The sequence below is a fragment of the Chiloscyllium plagiosum genome, unplaced genomic scaffold (assembly GCF_037043375.1).
Source record: "Chiloscyllium plagiosum isolate Xiang-an unplaced genomic scaffold, Cpla_swu_hap1 HiC_scaffold_3, whole genome shotgun sequence".
In the NCBI taxonomy this organism is placed as follows: Eukaryota; Metazoa; Chordata; class Chondrichthyes; order Orectolobiformes; family Hemiscylliidae; genus Chiloscyllium; species Chiloscyllium plagiosum.
This window is the reverse complement of record NW_028270141.1, coordinates 46645385-46664920: the sequence shown is the minus strand read 5'-3', so window position 1 is coordinate 46664920 and position 19536 is coordinate 46645385. Positions and strand designations below refer to the sequence as shown.

General features: G+C 41.6%; 1 protein-coding gene across 1 annotated transcript in view; it reads left to right on the top strand.

Annotated features, from left to right (window-relative positions):
• Nucleotides 1-19536, top strand: part of LOC122543046 (uncharacterized) — a 158129-nt gene that overhangs the window by 123692 nt on the left and 14901 nt on the right. Inside the window, exons 22-24 of the mRNA XM_087975917.1 lie at nt 1245-1391; nt 3728-3904; nt 12682-12772. Coding sequence (XP_087832043.1) covers nt 1245-1391; nt 3728-3904; nt 12682-12772 — 415 coding nt within the window. The remainder of the gene's footprint in view (nt 1-1244; nt 1392-3727; nt 3905-12681; nt 12773-19536) is intronic.

The following is a 19536-nucleotide window of genomic DNA, read 5'->3' as shown; positions in this document are numbered from 1 at the left end:
AATAAGAATTCCTTATTAGTACAACCCTTACACTTTACTTCCTTTCTGCTGAGCCACCCATAATGCCACAGGCTGCACTTCTTCAAGGATTGAGCACCCTCACTGATATCCTGACCAGAAAGCCAGTTAGTGAGCAGGACCTTGGGGACACCTGAATGGCTTATAAATCAACAAAACACAAAGGAACCGCCTTAAAGAGGCTGTATAAAGACTGAAACATTTATGCAGGACTTGGAATTGTTGTAGCAGATGGCAGGATGCTCTGTAACTGATTCTTAGGGTTTATTTGATTCAGGCAACTGGCTGCTATTGAGCTTGCACCATGACCCAGTGGCAGACACCAACCTTAGCCAGAACAGCCACCCTGAGGACCTACACTGTGGTAGTCTGATCAGCTTGTGCTGACTCCTCACTAATGCCACCTACATTCCCTTCCATACTTGGATGGTCTGCATCACACTGAGTGTACAGCTGTGCATTGGGCCTAAGGTCTGACCCATGGGAGAAGCTAGGTGGTAATGACTGGCGGGAGTGTGCAGAAAATCAACAGAAAGGTGAAGTCCCAGCCAGCTGCTGTAAGATAGGGATATTGTCAGCTCACTGCACACTGCACATTATTTTACAAAGGTTCAAGCAGTTTTGAAAATTGGAAGCATTGGAGCTGAAATTACATTTGGCATGCTTCTGAACACATATGCAGTAATAAACAAACTAAATTGAAAATTGAGGCTGTAGCCACTAGTGTTATTCAGTCAGGTTTCCTATTTTTTAAAACTCCAAAAGGAAAATGCATTATTAGACAGTGGATTGACTAGGGCATACTTGTGCTCATTACTCTTTCTTTCGAGAGTAGAGTTGGCTTCCCCTTCTTTCAAGATTAGAGTGGTGCTGAAAAAGCACAGCAGGTCAGGCAGCTGTGCTTTTCCAGCACCACTCTAATCTTGACTCTGAATCTCCAGCATCTGCAGTCTTCGCTTTCCCCTTCTTTCACCCTATAACTTGACATGTCTTCAGTTGTCTAGATTCGATTCTCTGGAATTCTTTTCCATGTCCCTTTGCTTCTTCCCTCTCCTTAAAACCAAGTTTTTTGATCCTTGCTCCCTCATTTCTCTTCCTCTGGATCAAAACTAGTTTTGTTTGATTCCATCTTAGCACAGTTTCTACTTTAAATGTTCAATAAAATTATCACTGATTTTTTTTTAATTTCGTATATTTCTTCAAGAACCTTTTACATTATTTTTTAGCATGGTGATGAAGGAGATCGTGGACCAGAGGGTCCCGAAGGTAAACGAGGGCCTCCTGGCAAACCCGGTAATCGGGGCCCAGTTGGAGGACAGGGTATACGTGGTGATACAGGCCTGACCGGATCCTCTGGAGCTGCTGGACCTCCGGTAAGTGAAATAAACAGTGATATGAAAAACTGTGTGCATTCATGCTATAAATCTAATAATCTTTGGTATATTTGGATCTGGAAATATTCTGTCATGTGACCATTAATATAAGAACAAATCAGTTTTACAGAAACATAAACTGACAAAATATAAGGTTTGGTATTTTTGGCACTAATGGAGACAAGAAAAAGACTTGGCAGCAAATTGTGCAACAACTTATTAAAACAAAGTCAGGGCAAGCTTATCAAGTTCTCAGACAAACAATATCAACAAACTTTGGCGGTGATCTGTTTAACGTGAAATATCCTGTGTCAATATCAAGGTGATGGAATGCAAAAAGTAGTTTTGCTCACAGCTTTGATCTTTTGGTCTTCAAGCTCTCCAGCTTTGATCTTTTGGTCTTCAAGCTCTCTCTCTTTTCTTTCCATCCTCCTCCTCTCTCTATCTCTCTTCGCCCCCTCCCACATCCACTCCTCCCACTGTCTCTTGTCTCTTGTATTGTTCTTGTCTATATATGCTCTGCCCACTGCAAAGAAGGCAAATTCAGGACATAATTTATTCTGGCAATTGTCCAATTAATTCTGCCCTCACCCTAATCTTTTTCATCAGTGTGTGAAGGTACTTTTTTAAAACAACAAGGAATAATTTATGTGGCTGTGTAATGATCTTTGTATCTGAATGCTTTTATGTGCCATGGTTCCTTATCTAAGAGAGAAAGATATCGACATTCCATTCTTTCACAACTCATTTTTCCACGGACAACCTTCAAGATCTTGTTTACTCTGTTGTGAGCAAGCTTTTATAATTTGCCATAAGCACCCTTTACCTTGGCAAACTTTCAGCGGTATGCCCTGCTTCTAAGTTTTCTCGCTTTACTTACCTACAAATGAAATATTTATAAAGTTGTGTTAATAAATTAAAAAAAATATTAGTTTCTAATAATGAAGTTAGATTTTAAAAATCAGTATTCTTGTCAGTAACTTGGTAATCTTACAAACAGGGGCAATTGTGTTTTAAGTAGCCAGTAAACATGAGATTCGACAATGCTATTGTGAAATATTGCATTATAGATCTCTTTACTTACTCACCAGCTCACTATATTCACAAATACCACATTCCCATTCATTCATAACTCTTTATTAACTCGCCATGTTTTCTATAACGCGTTTTCATTCATTCACAAAACTGCATTTTTGTAATGCATTTTACAATTACAAGATAGATTAAATAAAAACACCCCTTCAAACCCATTATTGCTTCTTTACACCTTCAGTCCTTATCAGACCTATTTGCATCAAAAGCTACCTCTGAACGAATGTTAATTTCGTAACCTAATCATAAATAATACTCTCCAAACATCGCATCTCCATGACTTAATCGAAACTTTGGAAACATTATAATATTAATCAGCCCTTACCAACCATCTCTCAGGACCTGAATATATTGCAGAACATCAAACAGTTTTCTCAACTAGAATGTACTTGTTAAATACATATTAAACAGGGCCCCTTTAAGAAATTTACTGTCAAAACAGCGCTTCCATGAAATTGAATGAATTAATGAAATGATCAAGTCTTTAATCCTAAATAAAATCTCATGACCCAGCTGCGGTAATCAGCTTAATATCCTTTATACTCAGTGCATGTACAATTTCTAATTTATTTAGATCATATAGGTCTGGTATTTTTACTAACACTTACTAACTTAAATGATAAAAGGACTAACACCTCTTAAGATGATTCGACAGACACTCTAATCCAAGTAGCAGCCAGCACCTAACACATGCTTAAACAATCTCCTGGTTCCCCAGGACAAATGTCACACAAACCTTTGTGTACAATGGATAAAACTATGTAGCACCATAGTGATAGAATTTTAAGATATATATGAACTGTGTATAAAGAGGCTATTGTAAGAACTGTACTTCAGATTCCATTGCCACCCTGAACTGTGCTACGGCGATTGCTGAATACAGGCTATTTTTGTCACTCACCAATTTTGATCATTATTTGAACATGACCAATATATGCATTATTTCCTAATAGTAAATTAGATGACAGAGCAAGATTATCAGCCAAGTGAATATTTTCTGAAAGGACTTAATTAAGAAAAAACTTTGTTGATCAGATATAAAATAATTATCTTTCAATGATATTGAAATATTTTTTTAAAGTTAAAATGTAAAAAATTACAATTGATATTTTTAACATTACCGAGTACAATGGAGCATTATCATCCATGCTCATTAATACAGATATACAAATAATACAACATATCATAGAGCTATTGGAATATTTGTAGCATTGTTTTCTAAAGGTTTTTTTTGTGTATCTTAGGGGCCAGTCTTCCCCGCCAGTCATGTGATTGAGGTCTGCAAAAGACTTGTTCTTGAACAAATATCACTATATGCAAGTTTAGTGAGACAAAAGTGTTCCAATGCATGCCCACTTTATGGAAATGTTCCAATGGGACCTCCTGGACCAGTTGGTGAGAATGGACAACCTGGAAAATCTGTGAGTAATATTTATTGGAGGAATCTAATCGTAGGAGAAAGTGAGATCTGCAGATGCTGGAGATCAGAACTGAAAAATGTGTTGCTGGAAAAGCGCAACAGGTCATGCAGCATCCAAGGAGCAGGAAAATCGACGTTTCGGACATAAGCCCTTCTTCAGGAATGAGGAAAGTGTGTCCAGCAGGCTAAGATAAAAGGTAGGGAGGAGGGACTTGGGGGAGGGGCGTTGGAAATGCGATAGGTGGAAGGAGGTCAAGATGAGGATGATAGGCCGGAGTGGGGTGGGGGCGGAGAGGTCAGGAAGAAGATTGCAGGTTAGGAAGGCGGTGCTGAGTTCGAGGGATTTGACTGAGACAAGGTGGGGGGAGGGGAAATGAGGAAACTGGAGAAGTCTGAGTTCATCCCTTGTGGTTGGAGGGTTCCTAGGTGGAAGATGAGGTGCTCTTCCTCCAACCGTCGTGTTGCTATGGACCGCAATTTCCCCCCAGACGTGGTCGACGATGCCCTCCACCGCATCTCCTCCACTTCCCGCTCTTCTGCCCTTGAGCCCTGCCCCTCCAACCGCCACCAGGACAGAACCCCACTAGTCCTCACCTACCACCCCACCAACCTCCATATACAGCGTATCATCCGTCGTCATTTCCACCACCTCCAAACGGACCCCACCACCAAGGATATATTTCCCTCCCCTCCCCTATCAGCGTTCCGAAAAGACCACTCCCTCCGTGACTCCCTCATCAGGTCCAAACCCCCCACCAACCCAACCTCCAATCCCGGCACCTTCCCCTGCAACCGCAAGAAATGTGAAACTTGCGCCCACACCTCCCCCCTTACTTCCCTCCAAGGCCCCAAGGGATACTTCCATATCCGCCAGAAATTCACCTGCACCTCCACACACATCATTTACTGCATCTGCTGCACCCGATGTGGCCTCCTCTATATTGGGGAGACAGGCCACCTACTTGCGGAACGTTTCAGAGAACACCTCTGGGACACCCGGACAAACCAACGAAACGTCAATTCTCGTGTTCCCTGGTTGCTGCCTGACCTGCTGCGCTTTTCCAGCAACACATTTTCAGCTCTGATCTCCAGCATCTGCAGTCCTCACTTTCACTCCGGCCTATCACCTTCACCTTGACCTCCTTCCACCTATCGCATTTCCAACGCCCCTCCCCCAAGTCCCTCCTCCCTACCTTTTATCTTAGCCTGCTGGACACACTTTCCTCATTCCTGAAGAAGGGCTTATGTCCGAAATGTCGATTCTCTTGCTCCTTAGAATCTAATCGTAAACCAGCACTATTGTTCAGTATGTGGTTAGCTTTGAGGCCAGTTTTTAAAGATCAGGTAAGAGCATAAAATCATCACCTGTACTCAAAAATGCAGATAAGAAGATTTTGGAGAAGGGCTCTTTGCAATAATTATGACAATCATAAGCATTTTATTTGAAAATATATAATTGAAATAGCCAAATATCCTGCTTGTGAAACAAGGGCACTTGGGGAAGCCCAATTTCTCTAAAGGGGCCAAAAGCATTAGTCTATTCTTTAAAAGGAAACTTGTTTAAAGTGACTACCCTGGAGCACTTAAAGATGATCTGATCTACATTAGGTCAGGGTGGTTGAACCTGAAAGATCCCATCGCATCTCGACATAGTGTGATGTAATGAGATACAATTTCCACTCCAATTATCCCTGATCAAATCTTGGGGCTGAGAACCATGGACAACATCTGGCACCGTTCCCTCTAATTTTCTTTCTGGTTGTGCTCAGTGTATGGAGCTTTAGGTTGGCAATGTACCCACACTGCATCAAAGGACTGAGGATTGGAAAGCTTTCAAGTGGACACATCGAACAGGGTGTTGTGCCATTGATGACATATCCACTGTGATCCCATCCACTCATTCCCCTACATAATTTTATCAATGGCAAGGAAAGCATCAGATGGACTGCATGCTTGTGGCCCAAAGAAGGCCCTTAAATTGGCAGTTAAAGGCAATTTTGATACTTGAAATGTATGTCAAAATGGAGGAAGTTAAGAGTTTCATGGGTTGTATGTGTATTTTTCAATCAGTCAGACCAAATGAATGGTGTTGAGAGCAATTACCCCACAGTCAGGAAAAATGTCAATGGGTGTCAATGGTAGTGGGATGAATGAATAGTCAGTGCTCAGTGTTTATTGCCCTCCTGAAATTATCAGGGGAATGGAGCAGGGTCAAGTTATCAAAGGACATCTGGGCAGCCAGCTGAACATAGTAAAGCACTAGCTCTCAGTGGGGAAACCACACATGGATTTTGGACTTAGTAATGACACACAAGCGTCTCCACAGTACTCTCAGAGAAAAAGGGATGAAGGGCAGGGAAGCCATACCCATCAAATGGGATCTAGCACCAAAGATGGAGACACCTTGAGTGGCTAAGCACCCGCACTGCAGGAGACTGTAACTCTCCAGGCAGATGCTCACAGATATCAGCCCTAATTGTTGAGGGCTTTCACAGGAGCTGCGGTCAACATTTCCTACCAACAATCACCAGAGTCACTATGGCCTTGAACTACTTCAGTTCTGACTCCTCCTAAATATTAATTGTGGACATTGGTGACAGCTCAAACAATTGCACAATGCTTTATATCACGGGTTACTAGGATCGGAGAATAAATTAACTTCATGACCGATGAGGCCTTACAGCCACACAGGGCACAATGGGTCTTGCAACCAGTGAAGAATTCTGCTGAAGCAGGAAATTGAGTGCAGTCATGTGGTCATCAACACTCCAAGTGAGGTGGCATTAAAAATCCACAGAAACTAATTAGAGTCATAGAGATGAATAGCACAGAAACAGACCCTTCAGTCCAACTCATCCACGTCAACCAGATATCCTAACCCAATCTAGTCCCACCTGCCAGCACCTGGCCCATATCCCTCCAAACCCTTCCTATTCATATACCCATCCAGATGCCTTTTAAATGTTGCAACTGTACTAGCTTCCACCACTTCCTCTGGCAGCTCATTCCATACACGTACCACCCTCTGCATGAAATAGTTGCCCCTTAGGTCTCTTTTATATCTTTCCCCTCTCACCCTAAACCTATGCCCTCTAGTTCTAGACTCTCCCACCCCAGGGAAAATACTTTGTCTATTTATCCTATCCATGCCCCTCATGATTTTATAAACGTCTATAAACCTCAGCCTCTGATGCTCCAGGGAAAACAGCCCCAGCCGATTCAGCCTTTCCCTCTAGCTCAATTCCTCCAACTCTGGCAACATGCTTGTAAATCTTTTCTGAACCCTTTCAAGTTTCACAACATCTTTCCAATAGGAAAGAAACCAGAATTGCACGCAATATTTCAACAGTGGCCTAAAGAATGTCCTGTACAGCCACAACATGACCTCCTAACTCCTGTACTCAATACTCTGACCAATAAAGGAAAGCATACCAAATGCTACCTTCACTATTCTATCTACCTGCACCTCCACTTTGAAGGAGCTATGAACCTGCATTCCAATGTCTCTTTGTTCCGCAACACTCCCTAGAGCCTTACCATTATTCAATATTTAGTTTGTCTGCATCCACTGCAAGAACTTTCTCACATATGAGCTTGCATTCCAGGCAGCTGGCTTGACTCAAATCATTCTCCTGCAGTCCAGGCTACCGCAGATCTTCAAACAAGTCTCCAAACTGTGTGGATGAATACCACAGGACAAGGGATATCATTGAGATGGCTATTGATATCTCTAAACATGCTAAGGCAGAGACACCAAAGCAGTATAACTGAAGTTATGTGCTCATTAGGGCAACCATTGAGCAGACCTTCAGGCTTCTTAAGTTGAGGTTTCATATCTGGAATGGTCAGGTGGTAATCTCCAATAACTTCTGGCAAGGTATCAGTCTTTATGGTGGCTTGCTGCACTCACTGTAACATGGTTCTCTCAAGGAGGTGTGGACGTGAGGGCAGAGAGATTATCAAAGGAAGATCAGAGGATGAAAAAGATAGAGAAAGTGTAGGTGGAAAGGAAAGATACAGAACATTGATGTACAAGAAGTATCAATGCTCCAGATGCACAAAGACAGAGCTAAGCATTGAGTGAGATGAAAATATTTCATCAGGTTACCATGAATGTCAAACATTATTTGACAGAGCATTTAAAATAACTCCTACTAACTCAGAATAAAGGACATGAGGTGTAAACCACTATCAGATACTGTGCTAACATACCTACTGAAGATTAAACCTGTAACATTAGGACTGTAAGCACCAATGAAGGATGTACATTTGATTGAAACTTTTAACCTTACTATGTAAACCCATGATCATCTTCATCAGATTGTACTAATGTTTCTGTCATGCCTGCAAAGGCAGGAATCTCAGACCCTTGCAGTGAAGTATCATTATTTATATAAAAACATTGGAACAGTAGAGGCTACTCAGTCCTTCGAGCCTGTTTCACTATCACAGATCGTCTACCTTAAAGCTATATTGCTACTTTATTGTTGCATCCCTTGATGTCATTAGTAACTAGAAATCTATCCATCTGTCTTGAAATTACTTAATGACTGAACTTTCACAGCCTTTTTGGGTAGAGAATTCCAAAGATTTACAACCCTCTAAGTGAAAAAATTTCTTCTCATCTCAGTCTTAAATGTCTTGCCTTTTATTCCGAGACTCTGTCCATTGGCTCAAGAAATTGCAGCCAGGGAAAATATACTTTCTACATCAACTATGTTGAAATCACACCTCAGGTACAGGAAAAAGGTAGATGGGTTACAATCAGGGGACAGAAAGGGAACAGGCAGACAGTGCAGGGATCCCATGTGGCCGTTCTCTTCAATAACAAGTATACCATTTTCGATACTGTTAGGGTGGACGCTTTACCAGGGTAATCCAAGGGGTATAGGTCTCTGGCACAGAGTCTGTCCTGTTGATCAGAAGGGAAGTGTGGGAGAGAAGTAGAGCATTAGTCACTGGGGACTCCCTAGTTATGTGGACAGATGTGAGATTCTGTGGGAATGAGAGAGAGAGAGACTGGTGGTTGATGTGTTGCCTCCCAGGTGCCAGGGTCCGTAATGTCTCGGATTGTGTTTTCGGGATAATTAAGGGGGAGGGGAGCAGCCCCAAGTTGTGGTCCACATAGACACCAATGACATAGGTAGGAAAAGAGATGGGGATGTAAGGCAGAAATTCAAGGAGCTAGGATGGAAGCTTAGAGCTAGAACAATCAGAGTTGTTTTCTCTGGTTTGTTACCCGTGCCACATGCTAGCGAGGTGAGGAATAGGGAAAGAGAGGAGTTGAACACGTGGCAACAGTGTAGGAGGGAGGGATTCAGGTACCTGGATGATAGGGACTCATTCTGGTATAGGTGGGACCTCTACAAATGGTATGATCTACACTTGAACCAGAGGGGTACCAAAATCCGGGGTGGGGCGGGGGTGAGAATTTGCTAATGCTCTTTGGGAGGGTTTAAACTAATTCAGCAGGGGGGATTGTAACCTGAATGGCAGCTCCAGTGTACAGGAAGCTGAAGTTGAGAGGTCTGAAATAAGATTTCAAGGTTGCAAAAGTGCACTGGCAAGCAGGAAGGTGGTTTGTAGTGCGTCAACTTCAATGCCAGGAGCATCTGGAATAAGGTGGGTGAACTTGCAGCATGGGTGGTACCTAGGATTTCGATGTTGTGGCCATTTCGGAGACATGGATAAAACAGGGATGGGAATATTTGTTGCAGGTTCTGGGGTTTAGATGTTTCAGTAGGAACAGGGAAGGTGGTAAAAGAGGGGAAGATGTGGTATTGTTAGTCAAGGACAATTTTATGGTGGCAGAAGGGACATTTGATGAGGACTCATCTACTGAGCTAGTATGGGCTGAGGTTAGAAACAGGAAAGGAGTGGTTGGGAGTTTTCTATAGGTCTCCGAAAAGTTCCAGAGATGTAGAAGAAAGGATTGCAAAAATGATTCTGGATAGGAGTGAAAGCAACAGGGTAGTTGTTTTGGGGTCTTTAACTTTCCAAATATTGACTGGAAATGTTATAGTTCCAGAACTTTAGATGGGTCAGTTTTTGTCTAATGTGTACAGGAGGGTTTCCTGACACAGTATGTAGATAGGCCAACAAGAGCCGAGAACACAGTGGATTTGGTACTGGATAATGAAATAGGCCAAGTGTTAGATTTGGAGGTAGGTGAGCACTTTGATGATAGTGACCACAATTTAGTTATGTTTACTTTAGCGCAAGGAATAGGTACATGCAGCAAGGCAAGAGTTATAGCTGGGGGAAAGGCAAGATATAAGATGTATAGGATGGGGAAGGAAACTGCAGGGGATCGGCACAATTGAAATGTGGAGCTTATTCAAAGAACAGCTACTGCATGCCCTTGATACATATGTACCTGTCAGGCAGGAAGGAAGTGGTTTACTAAAGAAATTGAAGCTCCTGACAAGAGGAAACAGAAGGCTTATGTTAGGATGAGACATGAAGGCTCAGTTAATGTGCTTGAGAGTTACAGGCTATAGAGAGAGCTAAGAAGAGCCAGGAGTGAACATGAGAAGTCTTTGGCAGGTAGAATCAAGGAAACCCCTAAAGCTTTCTGTAAGTATATCAGGAATAAAAGAATGACAAGAGTAAGATTAGGGCCAGTCAGTGGGAAGTTGTGCATGGAGTCCAAGGAGATAGGAGAGGTGGTAAGTGAATATTTTTCAACAGTATTCACACAGGACAAGGACAATGTTGTTGAGGAGAATACTGAGATACAGGCTACTAGATTGGATTGGATTGAGGTTCACAAGGAGGAGGAATTAGCATTTCTAGAAAGTGTGAAAATCGATAAGTCCCCTGGGTTTGATAGGATTTATCCTAGGATTCTTTGGGAAGCTAGGGAGGAGATTGCAAAGTCTTTGGCTTTGATCTTTATATCATCATTGTCTACAGGAATAGTGCTGGAACATTGAAGGACAGTAAATCTTGTTCCCTTGATCAAGAAAGGGAGTAGAGGAAACCTTGGCAATTATAGATCAGTGAGCCTTACGTTGGTTGTGGGTAAAGTGTTGAAAAGGACTATAATCATCTAGAAAGGAATAATTTGATTAGGGCTAGACAGCACAGTTTTGTGAAGGGTAATTTGTGCCTCACAAACCTTATTTTGTTCTTTGAGGTAGTGACCAAACTGGTGGATGAGGGTAAAGCAGTTGATGTGGTGGATATGGATTGTAGTGAAGTGTTTGATAAGGTTTCCCATTGTGGGCTAACGCAGAAAATACGCAGGCATGGGTTTGAGGGTGATTTAGCCATTTGAAGGACTATGCAGATTACAGGGAAACATAGATAAGCTGCAGAGCTGGGCTGAGAGGTGGCAAATGGAGTTTAATGCAGAAAAGTGTGAGGTGATTCACTTTGGAAGGAGTAACAGGAATAGAGTATTGGGCTAAGGGTAAGATTCTTGGTAGTGTGAATGAGCAGAGAGATCTCAGTATCCATGTGAATAGATCTCAAAAAAGTTACCATCCAGGTTGATTTGGTTGTTAAGGCGGCATACGGTGTGTTAGCTTTTATTGGTAGGGGGATTAGGTTTCGGATTCATGAGGTCATGTTGCAGCTGTACAAAACTCTGGTGCGGCCGCACTTGGAGTATTGTGTACAGTTCTGGTCGCCACAATACAGGAAGGACGTGGAAGCATTGGAAAGGGTTCAGAGGAGATTTGCCAGGATCTTGCCTGGTATGGAGGGAAGGTCTTATGAGGAAAGGCAGAGAGACTTGAGGCTGATTTCGTTAGAGAGAAGAAGATTATGAGGTGACTTAATAGTGACATACAAGATGATCAGAGGATTAGATAGTGTGGACAGTGAGAGCCTTTTTCCTCGGCCTGTGATGGCTAGCACGAGGGGACATAGCTTTAAATTCAGAGGTGATAGATATAGGACAGATGTCAGAGGTAGTTTCTTTACTCAGACTAGTAAGGGTGTGGAAAGCCTTGCCTGCAACAGTAGTAGAGTTGCCAACTTTAAGGGCATTTAAATCATCATTGGATAAACAAATGGATGAAAATGGAATAGTGTAGGTTAGATGGGCTTCAGATTGGTTTCACAGGTTGGCACAACATTGAGGGCCAAAGAGCCTGTACTGTGCTGTAATGTTCTATGTCGAGAGTGTGGTGCTGGAAAAGCACAGCAGGTCAGGCTATTCCATGTTCTGTTTCTGCTGCAGACAGTGGAAAATTAATCTATTCTCAGGCTTTTATGTTGCAATTGAACCAGCCGCCTGGTTATGATGTAGAGCAATACAAACTGTCGCAACCTGAAATTGAGCTCTATACTAGCCTTGAAATGTAATTATATCCAGAATCAGGCATGATCCCAGTACAGACCACTGTACACAGGTCTAATGAAAGATGAGGAGGAATTTCTTCTCTCAGGAGGAAATGAATCTGTGGAAGTCTTTACTGTAGAGGGCTGTAGAGTTTGGTCCTTAGATATATTCAAGGTTGAGATGGAAAGAATTTTAATCAGTAAAGGAATCCAGGGTTATGGTTTTACATGGTAAAGGTCACAAGTTTGGAGGGTGCTGTTGAGGGAGCCTTTGTGAATTCCTGCAATGCATTCTGTAGATAGTATACACTGTTGCTCTTGTGTCAGTGGTGAATTTAGTAAACATTTTTGGAAAATATTTGGCCATTTGGTTATTCTCTGCATAAACCAGGCATAACATCTTAACTAATTTTTGTTGTTTGTCATTTTTTACTAAATTTAATCTGGTAAGAGACTTTTAACTGATTGAATTCTTAATCTGTTTTTAAGGGCAAACCAGGAATTAATGGACAGGATGGACAGCAAGGCCTTGAAGGGTACTATGGAGAACCGGGTGATCCAGGATTGCAAGGACAGAAAGGTCTGCTTAATGAATATGATTTTAACGCTTGCATTTTTATCTGTGCTTAATGTCATAAAATAGGATTGACAGTCGAGCCTATGAGTCAATTTTCTTCTTTTTCATTAATTGATCTTTTTACTTCCATTTTTTGTCATTGACTTTTGTACTTTTTATTCACCAGTCATATTGTGCAAACCTTTTTCAATCACCTTGCAGTTTTTTTCTCTAGTCATGTTGACTGCTGATAGCCACAGCTCCAATGGTTTTAATGTGAAGTTAGGTGGAGCAGTCCTGTTCCTCTCAAATCCACATTCAGATAAGCCTTTTAGGCAACATATAAACCTAGTTTTTTAAATACACTGGCTGACCCAGGACCCTGGCATATTGCGGAAGGAGCTGCAATTAGATGATAAACCCTAAATTTGCTTATGCAAAGGCTTTTATCGGCTTAAATTGCACTGATTCCTATTAATTGATCTGATCTGCCATGTTTCTGCCTGCCATGTTGAAGGCTAAAGGACCTGTTTAATGTTCAGAAATGGATACTGAGCCATCACATGTTGAAACCATTGTGCAATCTCATACACTCACTAAACAAACTCCGTGCAGCAAGAAGTTTGGGAATTCTAATGCCGGAAATCATATCCATAAATTTAGAAATATTCAGTGGGTCTGGCAGTGTCTATGGAGAAAGAAACGGAGTCAATATTTCAAATCATGATGAAAGTTCATGGACTTGAAATGTTCTGTTTATCTCTTGATAATGCAAACCTGCTGACTATTTTCAGAACTTACTGTTGCTTTTTAGGTCTTCAATGCAGGGGAGAAGAATTCACGTTTTTGGATCATTGGAATCTTTTCTGTGGTAGAAGGGACCTGGAAAAGAAGGACAGATTGCATTTGAATTGGGAGGGGACTAATATACTGGCAGTGAGATTTGCTAGGACTGCTCAGGTGGATTTATATTAGTGCTGTTGGGAAAAGGAGCAAGTCAAATAGTCAGGGCAAGCAGGAACAAAGCAGAGAATGAAGTAGGACTGATAAATGCATTTATTTCAATGCAAGATGAACTCAGGGCGTGGTTGGGAACGTGGAACTGGGATATCATAGCAATTATAGAAACATGGCTCAGGGATGGGCAGGACTGGCAGCTTAATATTCCAGGGTATAGATGCTATAGGAAGGATAGAAAGGGGGCAAGAGAGGAGAGGAGTGGCATTTTTGATTAGGGATAACATTACAGCTTACTTAGGATATTCCTGGGAATATGTCCAAGGAAGTTATTTGGGTGGAACTGAGAAATATGAAAGGGATGATCATCTTGTTAGGTTTGTTCTATAGACCTCCCAGTAGTCAGCAGAAAATTGAAAAACAAATTTGTAAAGAGATCTCCGTTATCTCTAAGAATAATAGTAGAGGACTCTAACTTTCCAAACATAAACTGGGACTGCATTGTATTAAGGCTTGGATGGAGAGGAATTTGTTATGTGTGAACAGGAAAATTTTCTAATTCAGTATGTGGATGTACCTACTAGAAAAGGTGACATCCTCTTGGGAAATAAGGCAGGGCAGGTGACTGAGGTGTCAGTGGGGGAGCACTTTGGGGTCAATGACCATAATTCTATTAGATTTAAAATAGTGAGGGTAAAGGATACACCGGATCTAAAAATTAAAGTTCTAAATTGGAGGAAGACCAATTTTGATAGTATTAGGCAAGAACTTTCAAAGGTTGGTTGAGGGCAGATGTTTGCAGGTAAAAGGACGGCTGGAACATGAGAAGCCTTAAAAAATTAGATAATGAGAGTCCAGAAACAGTATGTTCCTGTTAGGATGAAGGGCAAGGCTGGTTGGTGTAGGAAATGCTGGATGACTAGAGAAATTGAGGTTTTGGTCAAGAAAAAGAAGGAAGAATGTGAGAGATATGGATAGCAGAGATTGAGTGAATCCCTAGAAGAGTATAAAGGCAGTTGGGGTATAGTTAAGAGAGAATTCAGGAGGTCAAAAAGGCACATGAGATAGCTTTGGCAAATAGGTTTAAGGAGAATCCAAAGGAATTCTACAAATATATTAAGGATAAAAGGGTACCTAAAGAGACAATAGGGCCCCTTAAAAATCATGTGGAACCACAGGAGATGGGAGGAGATACTTAAATGAATATTTTGCATCAGTGTTTATTGTGGAGAAGAATATGGAAGATATAGAACCTGCGGAAATAGATGGTGACATCTTGGAAAATGTCCATGTCACACAGGAGGAAGTGTTGGACAGCTTAAAACACATAAAGGTGGATAAAACCCCTGGACCTAATCACGTGTATCGTAAATTGTGTGGGAAGCTCGGGAAATTATTGCTGGACCCCTTGCTGAGATGTTTGTATTATCGATAGCCACAGGTGAGGTGTCAGAAGACTGGAGGTTGCTTAACATAAGAACATAAGAACTAGGAGCAGGAGTAGGCCTTTCGAGCCTGCTCTGCCATTCAATAAGATCATGGCTGATCTTTTTGTGGGCTCAGCTATACTTACCTGCCCTCTCAGCATAACCCTTAATTCCTTTACTGTTCAAAACATTATCAACTACTTCATTGGGCAGGGAATTCCATAGATTCACAATACTCTGGGTGAAGAATTTCCTTCTCAATTCAGTCCTAAATCTGCTCCTCTAATTTTGAGGCTGTGCCCTCTTGTCCTAGTTTCACCTGCTAGTGGAAAAATTCTCTATACTTCTATCTTATTCTATCCCTTCATAATTTTATGTTTCCATAAGATCCCCATCACTCTTCTAAATTCCAATGAATATAATCCCAGTCTACTCAGTCTCTCCTCATAAACCATCCCCTTCCACTCTGGATACAACCTAGGGAATCTCCTCTGCATCTGTTCTAGTGGCAGTATTTTTTTCTGAAGTAAGGAGACCAAAATTGCACACAGTACTCCAGGCATGGCCTCACCAACACCCTATACAGCTGCAATATAACCTCTCTTCTTTTAAGCTCAATCCCTTTAGCAATGAAGGACAAAATTCCATTTGCCGCCTTAATTACTTGTTGCACTTGCAGACCAACCTTCTGTGATTCATGCATAAGGACCCTCAGGTCCCTCTGCACACCAAGTGATAATCCTTTTTACTGTTATTCCTACCAAAATGGATGATTTCACATTAATTAACATTGTACTCCATCTGCCAGACTTTTGCCCGCTCACTTAAACTATCTATGTCCCTTTGCAAAGTTTAACAGTCCTCCACACACTTGGCTCTCCCACCCATCTTAGTGTCATCTGCAAACCTTGACACACTACATGTGGTTCCCAGCTCCAAATCGTTGATATAAATTGTGAATAAATGCAATATCAACACAGATCCCTGAGGCACATGACTAATCACTGATTGCCAATGAGAATAGCACTCATTTACCCCTATTCTTTGTTTCCTGTTGGATAACCAATCATCTATCCATGCTAATACATTGTCTGTAATGCCTTGCATTGTTATCTTATGCAGCAGCCTTTTGTGCGACACTTTGTCGAATGCCTTATGGAAATCCAGATACACCACATCTACTGGGTCCCCGTTGTCCATCGTGTTCATAATGTCTTCATAAAATTTCAAAAGATTAGTTAAGCATAACTGGCCCTTCATGAGTCCGTGCTGCATCTGCCCAATGGGACAATTTCAATCAAGATGCCTTGCTATTTCTTCTTTGATAATAGATGCAAGCATTTTCCCACTACAGAAGTTAATTCCCCATCTTTTGTCTACCTTCCTTTTTAAACAGTGGCGTCACATTTGCTGTTTTCCAATCTGCTGGAACTGCTCCAGAGTCCAGTGAATTTTGGAAAATTACCACAAGTGTATTTGCTCTTTATCCTGCCAACTCTTGTAGCACCCTAGATGTATTCCATGAAGACCAGGAGACTTGTCTCCCCTTAGCTCCATTAGCTTGCCCAACACTACCTCTTTTGTGATAATGATTGTTTCCAGGTCCTCACCTACCTTCGTCTCTTTGTCAATTACTGGCAAGTTATTAGTGTGGTCCACTGTGAAGACCGACACTAAATACCTATTCAATGCTTTGGCCATTTCCTCATATCCTATTACTAAATCCCCCTTCTCATCCTGTAAAGGACCAATGTTTAGTATAGCCACTCTTTTTATTTGTTTTATATATTTACAGAAACTTTTGCTGTCTTTATATTCTGAGTTAGTTTTTTTTCTTATAATCTACCTTACTTTTCTTTATAGCTCTTTTTTGTGGCTTTCTGTTGACCTTTAAGGCTTTCGCAATTTTCCAGTTTCCCACTGTTTTTGGCCACTTTTTATTCCTTCTCTTTCAATTTGATAGTCTTCCTTATTTCCTTAGACACCCATGGCAGATCACCCCTTTTCTGACAGCCTTTCCAACATGGTGCCACTATTTAGGAAAGGTGGTAAGGAAAAGCCAGGGAACTATAGACAATAGGTGAGCCTGACATTGGTGGTAGGTGAGTTGTGGAGAGAATCTGGAGGGACAGGATTTACATGTATTTGGAAAGGCAAGGACTGTTAAGGATAGTCAGCATGGCTTTGTGCATTGGAAATCATGTCTCGTGAACTTGATTTGAGTTTTTTTGAAGAAGGAACAAAGAGGATTGATGAGGGCAGAGCAGTAGACATGATCTGTATGGACTTGAGTAAGGTGTTCAACAAGGTTCCTCATGGGAGACTGGTTAACAAGGTTAGATCGTGTGGAATACAGGGAGAACTAGCCATTTGGATACAGAACTGGCTCGAAGGTAGAAGACAGAGGGTGGTGATGAAGGGTTGCCTTTCAGACTGGAGGCCTGTGACCAGTGGTGTGCCATAAGGACCAGTGCTGGGTCCACTGCCTTTTGACATTTATATAAATGATTTGGATGTGAACATAGGAGGTATAGTTAGTAAGTTTGCAGATGGCACCAAAATTGGAGGTGTAGTGGAGAGCGAAGGAGGTAACGGGATCTTGATCAGATAGACTAAAGGTAAGGACTGATTAGGGATAGTGAACATGGTTTTGTGCATGGGGAATTGTGTCTCACTAATTTGATTGATTTTTTTTGAAGATGCAAGAAAGAGGATTAATGAGGACAGAGCAGTGGACATAATCTGTACAAATTTCAATAAGGTATTCAACAAGGTTCCTCATGGTAGACTGGCTCGCAAGGTTAGGTCGCATGGAATACAGGGAGAACTAGCCACCTGGATGCAGAATTGGCTGGAAGGTTGAAGACAGAGGGTGTTGGTGGAGGGTTGCCTTTTAGACTGAAGGCCTGTGACCAGCAGTGTGCCACAAGGATTGGTGCTGAATCCACTGATTTTTGTCATTTATATAAATGATTTTGATGTGCACATTAGAGATACAGTTAGTAATTTTGCAGATCACACCAAAATTGGCGGTGTGGTGGAGTGAAGAAGGTTACCACAGATTACAACACAATCTTGATCAGTTGGGCCAATTGGCTGAGGCGTGGCAGATAGTGTTTAATTTAGGTAAATGTGAGGTACTGCATTATGGAAAGGCAAATCAGGGCAGGAATTATACACTTAATGGTAAGGTGCTGGGGAGTGTTGCTGAACAAAGAGATCTCAGAATGTGGTTTCATATTTCCTTGAAAGTGGAGTCCCAGGTAGATATGATAGCAAAGAAGGTGTTTGGTCTGCTTTCCCTTATTGGTCACTGCATTGAGTTGAGAGGTCACGTTGTGGCTGTACAGGACATTGGTTAGGCCATTGTTGGAATGTTGAATACAATTCTGGTCTCCCTGCTATAGGAAGGATGTTGTGAAACTTGAATGAGTTCAGAAAAGATTTACAAGGATGTTGTCAGGATTGGAGGGTTTGGGAGTTATAGGGAGAGGCTGAATGTGCTGGGGCTATTTATCTTGGAGCTTCAGAGAAGTAACCTTTATACAGATTTATAAAATCATGAGGGCCGTGGATAGGGTGAATAGAATATGCAGTTTTCCGAGGTGGGGGAGTCCAAAACTTGAGGTGGAAATGTGTTGCTGGAAAAGCGCAGCAGGTCAGGCAGCATCTAGGGAACAGGAGAATCGACATTTCGGGCATTAGCCCTTCTTCAGGGCCTAGTTTTAAGGTGAGAGTGGAAAGATTTAAAAAGGACCTAAGGGGGTCCGTGTATGGAATGAGCTGTCAAAGGAAAAGGTGGAAGCTGGTACAAATACAACATTTAAAAGGCTTCTGGATGGGTATATGAATAAGAAGGACTTAGGTATGAGCCAAATGCTGGCAAATGGGACTAGATTTATTTAGGATATCTGGTTGGCATGGATGAGTTTGAACGAAGGGTCTATTTCAGTGCTGTACATCTCTATGACTCAATAAACCTAGCCGAGCCAGCTTTGCAACACCACTGTTAGGTAAGGAGCTGAAGAAAGAATTGGTGCATATATTTTGAGAATGTTATGAACCTATCCCACACTACTGCCAGAATTATCTCAGTGTTTCCACTAATCTATAGGAGAGTGTTCATGTATTGTGAGCCTCAGTAATTAAATATTTTCAACCTTAATAAGCTCTAAAAAATAGTAGAACCTAGCCTGCAAAGCTTCTGTCTTTGTATTTCTGAGAGCTGCTACCGTAACTATTAAAACTCCTGGTTTTAGATCTAATGCAGTCTGTATAATAGACTGCAGGAACATAAGTGCTACAAACATAAGTGCTACAAACACAGCGGTCCCTGATATATGAACATCTGACTTGCAACTGCTTTTACTTATGAACACAATCCCCTGCTGGAGTGTATTAGTA